The sequence below is a fragment of the Lissotriton helveticus genome, chromosome 12, assembly GCF_964261635.1.
Source record: "Lissotriton helveticus chromosome 12, aLisHel1.1, whole genome shotgun sequence".
NCBI lineage: Eukaryota > Metazoa > Chordata > Amphibia > Caudata > Salamandridae > Lissotriton > Lissotriton helveticus.
Window position 1 is genome coordinate 904910994 of NC_136073.1, and position 18991 is coordinate 904929984.

Genomic DNA, 18991 nt, shown 5'->3' on the forward strand with positions numbered 1-18991 from the left:
CTGTGGTGGTGTTCATGAATGCAAGAACTGGTCAATGCGTTGATGAACGGATGCGTGAGATGCAGGTTAAGTGACCAAGGGCATGGATGGTGAAGTGATTCTGTGGTTTGTTTGATTGACGAGTGATTTTGTGGATGAAAGCATCTTTTCACCCATTGACTCATTCTTGCTTTTACCAATCCACAATTATTTTCACCTAGAAAACCACATACTTAAAGTCAATAGTAAAATCGAAAACAAGCTTTATTTAATTTCACATTGTAAATCATAAAACCATAATAGTCACCAAGAATGGACAATTTTACTTATCTATAGTTCAAGACTCAGCCAAGGTTAAGTCTGAAAACACACCTTGCATTAATACTGTGATTGCTGTCAATGGTAACCGAAAACATTGATATCTAGTGCTTTTCTGAACAATATTTAAATTTCTAGTGAGTGTAGCACATATAACGCAGCTTGAGCTCCTGTGCTAATGTGAAGTGCTGCATTCCCCATACATTTGACTGGTGGAGTGAAATGGCTCACGTTTGTTTACATTGAGCCTTGTGATGGTTATGTGAGTTGGCATTCCATTCCCTGCACTGCTTCTGACTCTAAAGCAGCCCCCACTGACTGACAAGGCTCTGAGAGGAAGACTGTTTTGAAGATGCCTCTGCATGCTTTGTAACTTTCCATAGCTTGGTGTCTTCACCTGGGTGCAGTCCAGCCTTCTACGCCTGATCCTGCCTTGCGTCGGAAAGGTGGGTAGGTGTGCTAGGTCCACTGCACGTGCTGAGGGTTCTCTCCAACTACCAGTGCTGCCGCTTCCCAACTTCACAGCAGATCACCTGGACTCAGAACTACAACGTAAATGGAATCGCACGCCTCCAGAAAACTTGTGGATTTTTAAATTTTCTTTATCACACCTTGGCATTAGGTTCATAAGATTATGGCCCCACCGATGAGGGTCTGGAAGCAATAGCTCCAAGTGTACCAATGCGGACCCAAGCACCAAACAGATGACTGCATTTGAAATCTGCACCGCACAAGCCGTTAGAATGATTGGTACCCACAATTAATTTTCCATTTAATGGTGTTGAGGAATTTGATGATGAAAAAACATCCAACAAAACTAACAGCAAAGCAAGCGCGTAAGCCCCCCCCCTTTTTTTAAATATGTCTTCTTTTTCACTTTGCAGGAGTTGCAAAGATGGCGACACAGACAGTGTGAGTACCATGCTGGTACATGACGTGGAGGAGTTGGTGTCCACCTCAGATAGCTCCTATGGAGACGGAACTAAGGTAACCCAACGGGTGAGTAAGTGCTCATAAATAGAAAGACTAGATCAGCGGTTCTGTCGTTACACTGTTTCATCTTCAGGAGGCAATGGTGGCACCAAAAAGGTACCGTTAAAAAATGAAGCTTGACTTTGTATGGGTGTTAGAGGCTGCTCTGGGCTTTCCTACAGAGGACGGAAGTGAATTGTTATATGGACTGGAGCGGGCTCAGGGGCAGATGACCAGAGCGAACTGGAAGTGCTGAATAGGAAATGATGCCCAGTAGGTTCTAGTAGCTTCATTTAGAGGTACAATATAGAACCCTAAGGCGCTCCATCCATAGGGAATGCAGCACTCACTGGCAGCTTCTTGAGATCTCCCCTCACGTCTAGAGCCTGAGACATGCATGATTCACAGGCAGACGATTGACATCTCCCGTCACGTAGAGAGCCTGAGACATGCATGATTCACAGGCAGACGATTGAGATCTCGCCTCGCGTCTAGAGCCTGAGACATGCATGATTCACAGGCAGACGATTGAGATCTCGCCTCGCGTCTAGAGCCTGAGACATGCATGATTCACAGGCAGACGATTGAGAGCTCCCATCAAGTAGAGAGCCTGAGACATGCACGGTGACACACACATGATTGACTTTTCCCATCACGTAGAGAGCCTGAGACATGCACGGTGACACACACATGATTGACTTTTCCCATCACGTAGAGAGCCTGAGACATGCATCGGTGACACACACATGATTGACTTTTCCCATCACGTAGAGAGCCTGAGACATGCACGGTGACACACACATGATTGACTTTTCCCATCACGTAGAGAGCCTGAGACATGCACGGTGACACACACATGATTGACTTTTCCCATCACGTAGAGAGCCTGAGACATGCACGGTGACACACACATGATTGACTTTTCCCATCACGTAGAGAGCCTGAGACATGCATCGGTGACACACACATGATTGGCTTTTCCCATCACGTAGAGAGCCTGAGACATGTAGTGAAGGACATAAAAACCAGCAAAGGATGGCAAGTCGCGCAGTGCACCAGGAGCGTGTGGACTGTTGGGTCGGATGTTTGTCGATGAGGTGCAGTGCCACCTCTTGCAGTCACGGTAGTGCGCTTACTTTGTTGTATGCAATAGGGATGGAAGTTCACCAACCGTCCACATATCTGGTCCCCAGATCTCACCATTCCCGCCAGAATGGGAAGATCCTCCTGTTGCTGTGCCCTTCCTGTCTAGATTTCGGTGATACCTGCTCTGAAAGATGTGTGATGTATTTTCCTCATAGGACTTCCCAATATGTATAAAATGTACTCCCCACAAGGACCCTTAGTAATCCAGCGTGAGGTTACCATCACGTCACTCCTTTGACTTTGTAGCGGTTTTATCTTGCAGTTTTAAACCCCACCCCCGTGAAGATTGACTTTTGAAGCAATGCTTCAGATTCCTCCCAACGCATATGGATGTGTTCCGTGCCGCCCTCTTCATCAATAGTTGTCTAAAGGGAATCATACTTACTCCAGTTTTGGAGCTTTCATAGATTCACATGCCTGAATCATTCCCCGTCGTTGAGACTGAAGTCTCTGGGACATAAGCACAATGTCTCAAACATATCCCTCAGTATTTCCACAACAAGACAACCTTGTATCACAAAATATATTTTTTCTTTTTCTTTTCTTTAAATATTTGAATTCAGATACTCTTGTTTTCTTATATACATACTATATATCTAAATTCATTGTTTATAAAAAGTAGATGCACATTTCTTCAGACAGATATCTGTTCTGTTCATTAACATTTCTCTTTATGTACTTCAACTTAGCTGGTTATATTTGGATACAGGCTTTGGGGTACATGTTTCCTAATACATTTTTAAATTTCATTTATCAAAATACATCTATTTAGATACATGTTCATTATGTTTCCTTTTAGGATCGCAAAATTTAACAGTTTATATTTTAGTAAATGCCAGCATTTGCATCTACTAAAATATATTTTATGATACAGGGTTGTCTTGTTGTGGAAATACTGAGGGATATGTTGGAGATAATTTGAAACATTGGGATTTGTGCCTATTAGATGTTGTAATCTACTCTGGCCAAGTGCTTGTCCAAAAAAAAAAAAAATTGTATTTCCCTGTCCTGGCTAGTTAACCGAGATTCAGGGGCCCCTTTCTTTACAAATTTGTCTCCGGGACATAAAAAAGCAATTCTTAGTAGTATAGCAAACTGAAAAGAGGCCTAGGCCCATTTCCCTTTTGCAACCCATAACCCTTGTTATGTAAAAGAGACCAAACTTCTCCCTGAACCAATCAGAGCTCCTCACCCTCTAGAACCCTCCTGAGAAAACCTTTTGCCCTCAGATTTTCTACCGCACATTGTGCTTGGGAGTCTCCTTTGAGCTCTGCTCAAACTCTTCAGTTTCTGCTCAATCTGGATTGGATTTGAGAGTTTCTTCTTCTTCAGATTTAGTTATTTGCATTACTACCTACTATTTCTCCATCTTTTACCATGGCTGACAAGGAGAAAAAAGGTTTATTTAGAGCCTGTGCCACCTGTTCGAAGAAAAGGCTCTATACAAACGACCCTCATAAGGATTGCATCTACTGCCTTTAGCCAGACCATCAGGCAAAGGATTGTAAGGTATGTCGTAGCTTTTCCAATAAAACTTTGAGGGATCGTGAAGGAAGGCTATTACTGTGGCTTCAAAAGCTAAAAGCCAGTAAGGAGGTCATGTCTAGTGACAGTGAGGAAGAGTCTTCATCTTCTAGGAGATCTCAAAAAAGAAGCAGATCTCCTCAGGCTCATACCTCAGGGGAAAGACCTGAGAAGGCCCTTAAAAAGATCACCCTAGGGTCTTCTGGGCGCAGTCCCTCTAAATATCCTCCAAGCAAGGAAAAGGAGAGCAAGGGTCATGCTTCGGGGGTAAAACATACCAAGAGGACAAGCTCAGAGCCCTCAAACTCACCCCCTAAGGTCAAACATTCAGTCACGAAGCCGGCTTCCACACCTCCTGAGGGAAGATTGGGAAAATCTACATCGTCGACGGGAGAGTCAACGAAGAAAATAACGTCGTCGTCGACGAAATCTGAGGTAAAAGTTGCTTCAAATTGTTTATCGCTGTCGACAGTACCACCATCGACAACAGTGTCGACGCCGAGATCTGTGGAGACGACGGCATCGACGACAAGATCTGTGGCGACGACGGCATCGTCAATGACTACGGCTACAATTGCGTCGTCGACACGATTGTCGACGGCGAGCCCAGGTAACAGCAACGTCGACAGTAGCGTCGATGACGATAATATCGACGGCGATCTCGTCGACTGGCTCGTCGACGAGGGAAAAAAAACAGAAAATACCCAGGAATTTACCTCTCCAAGTAAGGTGACACCTCTGGTACCATCTCACCTGTTGGAGGAGGAGGAGTCAGAAGAAGGGGAGGATGATGGTGGTCCTTTTAGCTACGCTAGTAGCCCGTAGCATTGCCATGTGAAGTACCTAGAAGGTTACTCAGAGGACGAATATGAGGAATTTCAAGATCGTCCCCGCAAACAATACCGCCAGGAGTACCAGGAGTAGGAGATGAGTGTTCCATCTTCATTGTTAAAGGATCTGCAGTTCATGCTGGAGGATTATAAAAAGAGATATCCTGTACCTCATACCTCTAAAGAATTACCAGTGGCTATGCCTCAACCACACTCTTTACCAAGTACGCAGTGCGTAGGTGAGAGATTTTACCAGAGCCCTTGCCTAGATCTCCACCAGCAAGATCTCAACAGGAACCAGTGACCACTGATGATGATCAGGAGGAGGGAGAGATAACGGACCCTAGCAGAGAGTGAGACGATTATCTCATCACGTCGCCTTCTTCTCCTTCGCCGAAGCCTGTCGATTCTCCACCGGAGGACATCGGTGGTTTTCATAATCTGATGGAGAGAGCCACAAACAGATTTGCACTCACCATGTCAACTGACAAAGCAGAATGTTTCTTGTATGACTTTAAGGAACCTTATCGTAAGACAGTTCGGTCCTTACCGACTGTCAGTCATCTATGGGAAGAAGGCCTGAAAGTCATAGAGACAACGGCAACGGTGACTCCAGTACTCGCCAGACTGGACAAAAAAGATAAAGCGCCTTCAGATGCTCCAGCTTGTCTTTTTTTTAAATTTATTTATATCATTTGTAAAGCGCCTGAATCACCCCAGATGGGGTATCTCAGCGCTGAGGGCGTAAAAAGGTAGTACAGGCAGTGTTTAGAAAGGCAGAGTTTTTTGTTTTTTCCTGAAGGCTAGGTAGTTAGTGGAGAGGCAGATATCCAGGGGTAATTGGTTCCAGAGTTTGGGAGCAAGGTAAGAGAATGATTTATCTCCCAGTCTGGATTGTCTGATGCGAGGTGTGACAAGAAGGCGTTTCCCTTCTGAGCGAAGGGTGCGCAATAGCGTCTGTTTGATCAATTTATCGGCCAGATAGACAGGTCCCATCTGGTTTAGGCCTTTGAATACTATGCAGCAGACTTTGAAGTGAATTCTTTTACGAATAGGTAGCCAGGGAAGTTTACGTAAGAGTGGGAGAGAGGGGGTACGATAGGGAGCACTGGTTACCAAACGGGCTGCTCTATTCTGCACCACCTGTAGACTATGTAAGGCAGAGTCCTTGGCGGAGATCAGCAAAGCATTGCTGAAATCCAGGCGGCTGAGTACTAAGGCGTGGATCAGGGTCTTGCGTGTTGAAGAGAGGAGGAAGTGGAAGACTTAACGGAGCAGGCTGAGGGCATGAAAGCAAGCTTGTTTGGTTGCTGCTATGTGTTCATCCAGATTCAAGTTGTTATCAATAAGGACTCCTACATTTTTAACCACTGGCTTAGGAGAGGGAGCTGAGCCAAGTTCTTCTGGCCACCAGCTGGGGGACCAGCTGGTGACTGCGTCTTTAAAGAGCATGATTTCTGTTTTTCCTGTGTTTAGCTGCAGGAAATTGCAGATCATCCAAGATGTTATTGCTTTCATGCCATCCGCAAATATCTTTTGAATGTTGGGGGTATCATTATCATAGGAAAGAAGGAGTTGTGTGTCGTCTGCGTAGGAAATCGGGTTGAACCCGATATTCCTGAGTAGTGCAGCAAGGGGGGCGACGTTCATGTTGAAAAGGGTGGGACTGAGGCAGGCGCCCTGGGGTACCCCTTTGGTTACTGAGCTGGTCTTGGATTTAAATGATCCAAGGTTCACTGTTTGTGTTCTGTCTTTAAGAAAGTCCCTCAGCCATTCTAAGGCTGCGTCCTGAATGCCTATTGAGTGCAGTCTATCTAGCAGAATCTGGTGTGAGATGGTGTTGAATGCGGCGGACAAGTCGAGCAGTATGAGAATTACTGCCCGACCAGCGTCCGCCTGCATTTTAATGTTGTCTGTTACATTAACCAGAGCTAGTTCGGTGCTATGCCGGGAACGGAAACCTGACTGGGAGTGATCAAGACAGTTGGAGGACTCGACAAATGCTGAAAGATGTTTGTTAATGTGTTTTTCCAATAGTTTACTGTAAAGGGAAGCAGTGAGATGGGACGGTAGTTGGTTATGACATTGGGCGACAGTTTGGAGTTTTTCCTGATTGGCATGATCTGAGCATCTTTCCATTCTTTAGGGAGTTTACCTTGTTTAATTAAGCTGTTTAGAATGGAACAGAGAGGCTCGGCCAGTTCAACTGAGAGTTTTTTAGCAATTTTGGCAGGGATTAGGTCTTTGGGAGAGCCTGACTTGGCAGATTTTAATAAGGATTCGGCGTCCTGTGTGGTAAGCAAAGGAAAATCTTTCAGTGTGCACAGACTGAGTGGGCGGGGATCTCATTTGTCGGGTTATGCCTGGAGTTGGTGCTGGGAGTAGATATCTTGTTGTAAATGTCCTCAATTTTTTGTGTGAAATGATCAGCTATGTTTTCGCATAGCAATTGGGATGGTTCTTCACCAGGATTACATGCTTTGGGATTAATAAGAGTGTTAAGAATGTGAAACATAGTTTTAGAGCTGTTATCTGATTGCTCGAGTTTGATGGCTATATGCTTTTTCCGAGCATTTCTTAGAGTCTTGTGGTATATATCTAAGGCTGATTTATACTTTTCCTTGTCCCTCGGGTCTTTGGTTCGGCGCCATTGGCATTCAAGTTTTTTGCATTTGCTTTTCTCTGCTCTAAGATCCGACGAGTACCAGGGGGTCTGGGGACGGGTGGAGGATACGGACAATTTTTTCACTGGGATCAGAGTGTCTATGGCGTATCTGATGGAGTCTTGGAAAGCCGTCAGTCGTTCCTCAACTGTGTCCACAGGTGGCTGGTGGAACGGGATAAATGCTTCCCGGAAAAGGTTTGGAGTAAGTTTGTGCCATTGTCTGTAACTGCGAGTTACTGAAGTTTTATTGGATACGTGTTCGCGTGGACCCACCAGGTCAAATGAGATTAACGAGTGGTCTGACCATGTCAGTGAGTTAGTGGATTTATAGATTGTATCAAAAGAGTTGAAGAGGACCTGGTCCAGAGTATGGCCTGCAATGTATGAGGGGGCATCATTCTTTTTTGTGAGGCCAAAGGCTGACATTTCCTTCAAAAAAGTAGCAGCCTCCGGGTCCTGGAAATCCTCACTATGGACATTGAAGTCGCCAAGAAGAAGCAATTTGTTGGAAGAAATCACATGGGGAGCAATAATGTCCGGAAGATGTGTAATAGAGTTGGAGATAGGCCCAGGGGGGGGGGCGGTAAACGAGGCCGCCCTTCCAACTTAGTTGTGAGTGGAGGTCCAACCTGAATATGAGAATTTCTATTTTATCACTAATATATTGGTCTAATATTGTGGCTCTTATTGGGTCCATGTATATAACTGCCGTCCCACCGCCCGCCTTGCTTGGACTATCAAGTTTTAAAATGCAGTAGCCATCTGGTAGGGCCACAGCGATGGCTGGGGTGGAAGAGGGTTTTAGCCATGTTTCCGTCAGGAATCCGATGTCAGGGAGAGATGAGGAGACTAAATCCCAAATGTTGGTAGCATGTTTGGGGAGTGAGCGGACATTGGCCAGGAAGCAGTCCCAACTGACTTTGATGGAGCTATGGCTAGCCGCATTGGAAATAGTGTGGGGATCAGTGATTAGTGATGGAATACTTTGAAATCCACAATAAATGCACGATAGAGGGCCTTCCAAAATGGGAGGAAACTGGTAGGTGCATGAGTGGGTTCCAGTGCCTGAGATATGGGTGGGTGTGCGAACCCTAACAAGTAGCAGTTCCTGCCTGGAATAAGTAACCCTCAACTTAGGGTTGGTGGCATGACCAGTGAAGAAACTGGCAGGGTTTCTGGCTCCTGGCGACGGTTTGGCGCGGACGGGTGCAGACGGGCTTGCCCTTGGCGCGCCTTCGGCGCACCCGCTGGGCGTCGGCCAGGGCATGGGATTTTAACGTTCTCAGCAGAGGCCAGCTGATCTGGTCCCTGACGTCACTTCCGGTGGTGCGACACTCCCTCCACACAAGCGGAACTTTCCGTGGTGGAAGGTGGAGGCATTTTACAATCAGTACATTCAGGCAAGTACAGAGAGCTTAGCGACGAGTGTGCAAAGTGTAATATCTTAAAAACAAGTGCAATGTGTGATTTAAAAATACAGAGGCTTTGTTACAACAGCGCGGTCTCAAAAGCGCTTAACAGTGGTGTGGCAATAGCGAGCGTGCGAGCAGCAGAGGGGGAGAGTCAGGAGGGTTCTATGTCAGCATTTCCTTTCTCAGTACTGACAACTAACCTCTAGCGCGTCGACTGCGCGTCGGCCATAGCATGGGATTTTAACGTTCTCGGCAGAGGCCAGCTGATCTGGTCCCTGACGTCACTTCCGGTGGTGCGACACTCCCTCTACACAAGCGGAACTTTCCGTGGTGGAACGGGGAGGTGCTTTACAATCAGCACATTCAGGCAAGTACAAAGAGCTTAGCGACGAGTGTGCAAAGTGTAATATCTTAAAAAGAAGTGCAATCTGTGATTTAAAAATACAGAAGCTTCGTTACAACAGCGCGGTCTAAATAGCGCTGAACACTGGTGTGGCAATAGCGAGCGTGCGAGCAGCAGAAGGGGAGAGTCAGGAGGGTTCTATGTCAGCATTTCCTTTCTCAGTACTGACAACTAACCTCTAGCGCGTTCCCAAGCCAAGCCGGACTCAGTCATTACCCAGGCGCTCAGCAGAAATCAAGGAATCCATCAGCTCCTATTACGACGCCTCCGGACAGAGAGGGTAGAAGATTGGACAGTGCGGGGAAGAGATTTTCCTCTTTGTCTGCCCTTCTAGTGAGAGCTGCGAATGCCCTGGCCATTCTGGGCAGATACCATAGGCAGATGTGGTGCGACCTCTTGCCTTACATAGACCGCATACCAAAGACTGATAGACAGGAGGCCAGGAAGATTCTGCAAGAGGGGGAGAGGACTTCGGCTGAAATCATAGATTGCGCTATGGACATCGCGACCACAGCTTTCAGATCTTTGGGAGGAGCGGCAGTACTACGCAGGCAAGGATGGCTAAGAGCAACAGCGTTTAGACCGGAGGTCCAAAATAAGATATTGGACCTTCCTTTCAATGGAGAGGATTTGTTCGGCAAACATATAGATGAGGCACTGCAAAATATCAACAAAGATACTGATACAGCCAAATCATTAGGAACACTACAATATAGGAAAGTTCCTCTTCGAGGCTCTACGGGTAGAGGCCAGTCGTCTTACAGAGGAGGATACCAGCAGGGAAGATATTCATCTTACTCCACCTCATCTCAGCCCTACCGTCAGCAGTATACGCAGCGCCAGTCAAGAGGCTACACAAAATCTACTCCGAGAGGTAAAGGAGGTCGTCAGGGGAAAGACAACACCCGACGACAATGACAACCTTCAGGATCCGGCTACACCTATCCCTCTGACGTCACATGTTTCCCTGGGTGGAAAGATTGCTTATTATTTCCAAAATTGGCAGCAAATAACTACGGACCAATGGGTCCTCAACATAATTCAATGCGGACACACTCTAGAACTTCTGCAAACGCCCCCTTGCACACCGCCGAAACATCAAGAGGTCAAGCACTTACATCAGATGCGGCAGGAGATTCGGACAATGCTCCGAAAGGGAGCAATAGAACCGGTAACGAACTCCCAGAGGGGAAGGGGATTTTACTCCCGATTTTTTCTAGTCAAGAAAAACATTCTCCAATGGCATCCTATTCTAGACCTCAGATCCCTAAACACCTAACTCAAGAAGCAATCTTTCAGAATGGTCTCTCTTCAAGACATCCATCTGCTTTTAGACCCCGGAGATCATATGACCACATTAGACCTACAGGATGCGTACTTTCACATCCCCATCTATGCTTCCCACGGGCAGTACCTTCCGTTCGGGGTAGCCGGAGAATATTACCAATTCAAGGTACTGCCGTTCGGCCTGAAATCAGCCCCAAGATTTTTTACGAAATGCCTGGCTCCAGTGGCGGCTGTTCTAAGGAAGCAGAAACACCAAGTATTTCCTTACCTCGACGACTGGTTGGTTAAGGCACCATCAGCAGCATCGGCCCGATCGTCAACAGCGGCTTGCGTGGAGTTGTATTCCAGGTTAAGTCTGACTTTAAACGAGGAAAAATCATCCCTTTAACCAACAAGAAACATCACTTTCTTGGGGGCAATACTGGGCACAGAGATAAACAAGGCATTCCCCTCCAAAGAAAGGCAACTGAGAATTGTATCCCTTTTCCAAGACTTTACAAAAAAAGTGTCTTTCAATACGCACTTACAAGTCATTGCTGGGAACAATGTCATCTTGCATTCCCCTCGTTCTTTGCTTCAGGTTAAGGATGCGTCCGTTGCAAGAGCAACTAGATCTACAATGGCGTCAAGCGGAGGGATCCTTTGAGGACATAGTCAAAGTGACGCCCGTCATGGTTCAAGGGGCAAGATGGTGGACCTAAAAGCGGAACGTCTCACAGGGTCTTTCATTCCTTACAGAGAGCCAGCCCTACTGATAATTACTACAGATGCGTCCCTAGAAGGATGGGGAGCGTGCCTTCAAGACCTCCAAGTCAGCGGCCGCTGGAAGTTGCACGAGCAAAAACTGCACATCAACTTATTGGAACTCAGAGCCGTCCGCTTGGCATTGCTGGCGTTCCTACCAAGGATAGGAAGATCAGCTGTGTTAATAAAAACGGACAACACAACGGAATTGCACTGCTTAAACAAACAGAGAGTAACAAGATCTCTCTCCCTGTCTCAAGAGGCCCAGAAGATATTGGAATGGGCGCTGCAACACAAGATATCCATAACAGAAAACATCTCTGAGGGGACCAGAACATCAAAGCAGATACTCTCAGCAGGCTCAAATCCACCTGCCACGAGTGGGAGGTCGATCAAGGGATTCTGGGCAACATCTTCCAGAGATGGGGAGAACCGACAGTAGACCTCTTCGCAACAGTGGAGAACAGGAAATGCAAGCTGGTACAAAAGGGGGTGGTGATGGATGGAGCATCTGAACCAATCAAACACTCACACCCAGTCAACAGATCTGGGTTTAATCCATCACCGTTTTTAGCCCACTCTGCCACCCCAGTGCAGACATGGCTATATGCAAATCAGTCTGACCCTGTGCCTCATGGGAACAGTCCAGCCCGAACTGCCAAGCCATGCCTTCCATGGACCGGAAACAAGCTTCCTAGGACCGGTTTCTGGCATTCCAGCCGTCTTCAGCCAGGCTTGCTTGAATCCTGTGGCAAAGTGAGCAAGGGACTCACGTCTGATCCTACCCTGCCAACTTATAGCGAACAAAGCGGTACTAAAGGGGGTGGTGATGGACGGAGCATCTGAACCAATCAAACACTCACACCCAGTCAACAGATTTGGGTTTAATCCATCACCCTTTTTTAGCCCACTCTGCCACCCCAATCAGTCTGACCCTGTGTCTCATGGGAACAGTCCAGCCCGAATTGCCAAGCCTGGACTGTTCCCATGAGGCACAGGGTCTGACTGATTTGCATATGTCCATGTCTGATCTGGGGTGACGGAGTGAGCTAAAGAATGGTGATGGATTAAACCCAGATCAGTTGACTGGGTGTGAGTGTTTGATTTGCTAAAACGCTCCGTCCATCATCCCCTTCTGTATCGCTTTATTCGCCCTAAGTTGGCAGGGTATGCTCAGACGTGAGTCCTTTGCTCACTTAGCCACTAGATTCAAGCTAGACTGGCTGATGAGGATTATGAATCCGAAACCAGTCCCAGGATACTTGTTTCCGGTCCAGGGAAGGCATGACTTGGCAGTGCGGGCTGGACTGTTCCCATGAGGCACAGGGTCGGACTGATTTGCATATGGCCATGTCTGAACTGGGGTGGTGGAGTGAGCTAAATAACGGTGATGGAATAAACCCAGGTCAGTTGACTGGGGGTGAGTGTTTGATTTGCTCAAACGCTCCGTCCATCGTCCCCTTTTGTATCGCTAGAAGCTGGCTTCCCCAACGGGGATCTTGGGGGGGAATGCGTTTTTGATGGCATGGTCAGGCAGCTTTGCCTACGCCTTTCCTCCAATTCCCCTCCTGCCACAAGTTCTTATGAAGATCAAGAAGGAGCTGTGCAGGATGGTCCTGATAGCCCCATGGTGGCCCAGACAACACTGGTTCACGGAGCTTCTGCTACTGTCGGAAGTCCATCCGATTCACCTCCAGCCAATACCGTCGCTTTTGACGATGTCCCAGGGACAAGTGCTCCATCCGGACCCGAAATCATTGCACTTAGCAGCCTGGCTCCTGAGCACTGTGAGTTTCAACATCTAAAGATCTCAGGGGAAAGCAAAGACATCCTATCAAAAGCCAGAGCGAATAGTACGAACAAGACCTACAGAATGAAATGGAAAAGATTCTGTCTGTGGTGCCAAAGGTGTAACATTCATCCTCTGAATTTGGCACCGAATGAGATTATGCCATACATTCTGCTTTTAGCTAAGTCAGGTTTGACTCGTGCATCTATAAAGGTACATTAAGCTGCAATATCACGCTACAGAAGGACTTCCTCAGGACCGTCTCTATGGTCTGCAAGAATCATTAAACAATTCATGAAAGTTCAGAGTGTTTCCTCCAATAAAGCCTCCACCACCTCTCTGTCACTTGAACATAGTTCTTTCTCAACTAATGAAGCAGCCCTTCGAGCCAATACACAGGGCGGATCTCAAATTCCTATCGTGGAAAGTGGCGCTTCTCATCGCACTCACTTCGGCCAGGAGAGGGGGGGAATTGCAGGCTCTCCCGATTCAAGGCCCTTTCTTGCAATTTAAGGAGGACAGAATGATTCTCAGAACTAATCCAAAGTTTATTCCAAAGGTACCAACTGACTTTCATTTGAATGAGCCACTAGTTCTAAAGCGGTTCTTTCCTCAACCAACAACAGCGACGGAAAGAGTTCTCCATTCGCTGGACGTCCAGCGCTTTCTCAAATTTTATTTACAAAAGACTAGACCCTTCCGCAAGTCTTCACAACTTTTTGATGCCTTCAGTGCACCCAGGAAGGGCTTTCCTGTATCAAAATGTGGAATTGCCAGATGGATTTCCAGTGCAATAGAATATTGTCATCAGGTTGCTGGAAAGCCTCTGAATGCACGAGTTCGTGCCCGTTCGACGAGAGCAGTGTCCACCTGCACTGCTTTGTTTGCGGGAGTGCCGATCCAGGATATCTGCAGGGCAACAACCTGGAGAACTACGCACACCTTCACCAGGCATTACTGCTTGGAAGCAGCCACGGAGAGAGATGTGGCGCTGAGAAACATTATCCAGTAACGGCGAGTCCTCTTTTACATCCCTCCGTCATTTTTTCTGGATTACAAATGCAAATTTTTTCTATTGCTATGTTTGGTAAGAGTTTTGCTATACTAATATGCAGGATTCTAAATTGAATATGTATAGAAAGATGATGTCTTAAGTAACTATACTAGATAAAAAATAAAAAAATGTGCTTTATACTACTGCTCGCTATTCTGATTCATGCATGTGAATCTATGAAAGCTCCAATACTGGAGTAAGAAAACAAGTTACTTACCTGTAACTGTAGTTCTCCAGTATTGGAATCTTTCATAGATTCACATGCGACCCACCCTCCTCCCCGGAGAGGCTCACCTCGGATTTAGCACAAAGGTGTTTATGGCACAAGTGCGCGAAAATCTGAGGGGAAAAAGGTTCTCTCAGGAGGGTTCTAGAGGGTGAGGAGCTCTGATTGGTCCAGGGACAAGTGTGGTCTCTTTTACATAACGAAGGTTATGGGTTGCAAAAGGGAAATAGGCTTAGGCCTCTTTTCAGTTTGCTATACTACTAAGCATTGCTTTTTTATGTACCGGAGACTCCCGTCTCGACGACGGGGAATCATTCAGGCATGTGAATCTATGAAAGCTTCCAATACTGGAGAACTACAGTTACAGGTAAGTAACTTGTTTTCTTCTGTCTTATTTTGGTGTATTCCCTAAACCAGACACTTGTGTTGTGCTCCTTATTGAACAGACCAGCACTGCACAAGGAACTCCTGAAAAGAGGTCAGCCTTGGTTGAATGCTGTGCTGTAATACAGAGAATGCTGTGCTGTAATACAGAGAATGCTGTGCTGTAATACAGAGAATGCTGTGCTGTAATACAGAGAATGCTGTGCTGTAATACAGAGAATGCTGTGCCGTTATACAGAGAATGCTGTGCCGTGATACAGAGAATGCTGTGCCGTGATACAGAAAATGCTGTGCCGTGATACAGAGAATGCTGTGCCGTGATACAGAGAAGGCTGTGCCGTGATACAGAGAATGCTGTGCCATGATGCAGAGAATGCTGTGCCGTGAATACAGAGAATGCTGTGCAGCAATACAGAGAATGCTATGCTGCGGTACAAAGAATGCTGTGCTGCGGTACAGAGAATGCTGTGCTGCGGTACAGAGAATGCTGTGCTGCGGTACAGAGAATGCTGTGCTGCGGTACAGAGAATGCTGTGCTGTGATACAGAGAAGGTACAAAAGGGGGTGATGATGGATGGAGCATCTGAACCAATCAAACACTCACACCCAGTCAAAAGATCTGGGTTTAATCCATCACCGTTCTTTAGCCCACTCTGCCACCCCAGTTCAGACATGGCCATATGCAAATCAGTCTGACCCTGTGCCTCATGGGAACAGTCCAGCCCGAACTGCCAAGCCATGCCTTCCCTGGACCGGAAACAAGCTTCCTAGGACCGGTTTCTGGCATTACAGCGGTCTTCAGCCCGGCTTGCTTGAATCCAGTGGCAAAGTGAGCAAGGGACTCACGTCTGAGCATACCCTGCCAACCTATGGCAAACAAAGCCGTACAAAAGAAAGCAGCGATACTGAGAAAGATGTAATACAGAGAATGCTGTGCCGTGACACAGAGAATGCTGTGCCGTGACACAGAGAATGCTGTGCCGTGACACAGAGAATGCTGTGCCGTGACACAGAGAATGCTGTGGCGTGACACAGAGAATGCTGTGGCGTGACACAGAGAATGCTGTGGCGTGACACAGAGAATGCTGTGGCGTGACACAGAGAATGCTGTGCCGTGATACAGAGAATGCTGTGCCGTGATACAGAGAATGCTGTGAAGTGATACAGATTTACCTTCCTCTGGCGCAGGGTACCTTTGTTATCTGAAATGTTGAGCGCCTTGTGAGCTGTTTAGGCCTGTGTGCAGTCTGGCATAAGAAGGAACCTCAAGGGGCTTATGCAGCATGGCTGGGTCTGTTAGATAGGGGTTCAGTCTTCTTTTCCAGCATGACCTCCAAACACTGGTCTTCTTATCAGAGAGTGTGCAGGGTTTACCCACAGGAGGGTGTCAGTTCATTGAACAAAATACCCACAGGATAGAAACCTTTGAACAATGAAATATTTCTCTCTGACCCTCTCTCCCCACCCCCCCCCCCCCACCCCATTTCCTGGCATAAACAGCTGTGTTTAATCTAACCAGAGCCTAGGCGCCACTTCTAGGTGCTTGAGAGAGAGTTATTGTACACAAACGTCTTTGCTCTTCTCATCCCATAAAAATGATCTGGTTATGTGCATTTTCACTTGCAGGGGTGTCTTTTTTCTGTCCTATAATGGTATTGCATCTTCAATGTACTCCTACAAGGGAACTCACTGTCATGCTTTTTCCTTCAGCTCCACTTGTAGCTTGCTTTCAGGTCATGAGACATTATTGGTCAAGTGTCTTTTTCAGAGTAAAATGCAACCATTATTCTGAATAAGCATCAGAAAGGCCAATGGGTCTCGACTTCAAATGGCCAAGTTGTACCCTTTGCCAATGCATGTTTACAGTGACATACAAACACGTGTCAAAACTCATGCACACGCCATGTCTGGCAATTTTGGAATGGGTTTCCTTTTAATAGCTGCATGTGTCATGACACTTGCGTGTGTATGTGACACTTGCGTCATGATGCTCATGCCCATGTGAGCACTTGCATCATGACCGACATTTTGTTTGTTTGCTTTCTTTCTCATTTTACTGCTACAAGATGGCAGCCACCCATCTTCGAGTGGTATATTAGGGGGAAAAAACATTAAAAAATACAGGTGCAACGTAAAGGAGGAAAGCCTTCGAATCAGGTCCAGGTAAGTGAGATGGACAACCCAGCCATCCTATCATGAGCAAGGGGCTTGTCTGAAGCTCCTTGTCTACATACCTGTGTGTGTGTGTGTTGTGTAAAGATAGATAGACAAAAGTTGTGTCCTATATTGTCGATGAGACAGTAGACCGCTAAAGCGGTCTGTAGCCGAGACCTAAAAAGTACAAATATTGCTAATTATTTTGAGAGTCTCAAAGTTATGTTACAGAGACAGGGAATATTAAAGGTTGTATGATTAAACCAAAGCAGCTACATCTCAAATTTTACGCCCAACAAAAAGGTAATGCAAAATGTTAATTTTTGATTGTGGTTTATAGCCTGAATACTGCCTTTCTCCTCCTGTGCTCTGTGGGGCATCCATTGGTGGCCAGATTTTTATTTTAGAGTCTCACTACATCGTTGCAATGGGTTTGCAATATCAACAGATGTTAATATCGGAGTGTCAGCCAAATGGCTTTTAAGTTTCTTTTCCCTGCTCTTAAGTTTTTTTATGTCCGTAATGCTGCTTGCATGCCTTGTGGATGTTGTTTCATTCTTAAAGCAGTAGAAAGCCAGCCGTGTCTGGCATGCAGACTAGCCGTTCTTGGGAGGGCTTTTTGTCCCAGCAGCCCCACCTGTCTCCACAGGGATTTAAATGTAAACTGAATGGATGCGCCAATACAGCACCAAAGGCAGCCTTATTCCTTGGGTTACGTCCAGATCTAAAGTACATGGCTGAACAGAACGCTTCGCTTGCGTATGCCGCCAAGCTGTGTGCGTGTGAACGTGTGCTGCATGCCGCTCTAGTGACTCTTGTTGTGGTTTTCTTCCTCAGACACCGGAGGAGGACCGCAGCCTCCTACACGCGGACAGTAATGGGTACACCAACCTGCCGGACGTGGTGCAGCCCAGCCACTCGCCCACAGACCCCAAGGGAACGAACACCTCTCCAGCCAAAGATGGCAGCGGGACTGATGTAAGGATGCGGTGCTCCACGGTCTGTCCCCTCTCCCTGTCCGACTGTCACCCTAGTGCATTGGGAGATGGTGGGCTTACTCCAGGGCTTGAGGCTCCATGGGAAAAGTGGTGCCTCTCTGGGCCTTGCTGGTGATTGCTAGGAAATCAAGTTACTAAGCGCATTGAGCAGCAGTTTGGGGGCAGTCTTTGGGTCTAAGGCATTGGGACTGCATTCATAGGTACTCGTTAGACCTGACATGTTACTATCTTTGGAATACATCCAGACACAGGAGATTTCTTTCCTCGATTCTGCTTGGTCATCCAGAGTAATACATCAACAAGAAAGCCACGCTGAGACTATTGTTCTTTCAGATATTGGCCCATCGCTGTCTTCCCATGTGAACTCCTCTTCCATGGAAAGTTGTAGACCACTTGAAACGATGACTGTGTGCAACTCACCAGTGCATCCTTGGGCTAGTGGGACCAATGGTGCTCAGAGCTCAGATGATGACGGTGACTCACCGGGCAGAGGCGCATGTGCAAGCGCTTGTCATTTCTGTGCTTTGTCTGTAGAAGCCAACTCTGGCCCTGTGTGTTGATTGTAGCAGTGCTGTACATTAAGAGTGCCGATGGCATCTCAGGTCTTGAGGGCGGGGCTATTGCAGAGGGATTTCCATAGATTCATTGGCCTCTGTTTTAGTAATGTTAATGCATGAATCATGGTCTGCCCCCCTATCGTACGAATATCCTGAAAAGGCCGACTCGGACTGAGTTTTGAAATTGATAGTTTGAGATTTTGTGCAGATGCTGGAGTGAGCTTCCTATCTGCTGCAAATCCAAATATTTTATATTTCTCCTCTAATCTTTCCCTCTCACCTCTTTGCTGAATGGATGCGTGCCTTTGGCCTCCAGTGGTGAAGGGCTTCAGAAAGCTCTAAACATGTCCTAGTGAGAGAATTCAGATAGCCAGTGGCCTCGTGGCCATTAAGAGTGAGTCCAATTCAGGATCTGCCCACAGAGTGTTACCCAGATGAGCACAACAGAGCTGTGACCCGCATCAGTCACCGCCCTCTAGCCAATGAAAGGTAGTTTTTGCATATACACTGCCCAATTGAAGTAGTCCGTAGGCTTTGGGTGAAATGTTC

General features: G+C 46.8%; 1 protein-coding gene across 3 annotated transcripts in view; it reads left to right on the plus strand.

Annotated features, from left to right (window-relative positions):
- The window catches only part of MINK1 (misshapen like kinase 1), a 631604-nt gene that overhangs the window by 524259 nt on the left and 88354 nt on the right, over nucleotides 1-18991 (plus strand). For 2 of the 3 annotated variants that reach the window (XM_078670621.1, XM_078670619.1), the window contains 2 exons: nucleotides 1182-1296; nucleotides 17725-17865. In XM_078670621.1, coding sequence (XP_078526747.1) covers nucleotides 1182-1296; nucleotides 17725-17865 — 256 coding nt within the window. The remainder of the gene's footprint in view (nucleotides 1-1181; nucleotides 1297-17724; nucleotides 17866-18991) is intronic. The other variant, XM_078670620.1, reaches the window with a different exon arrangement.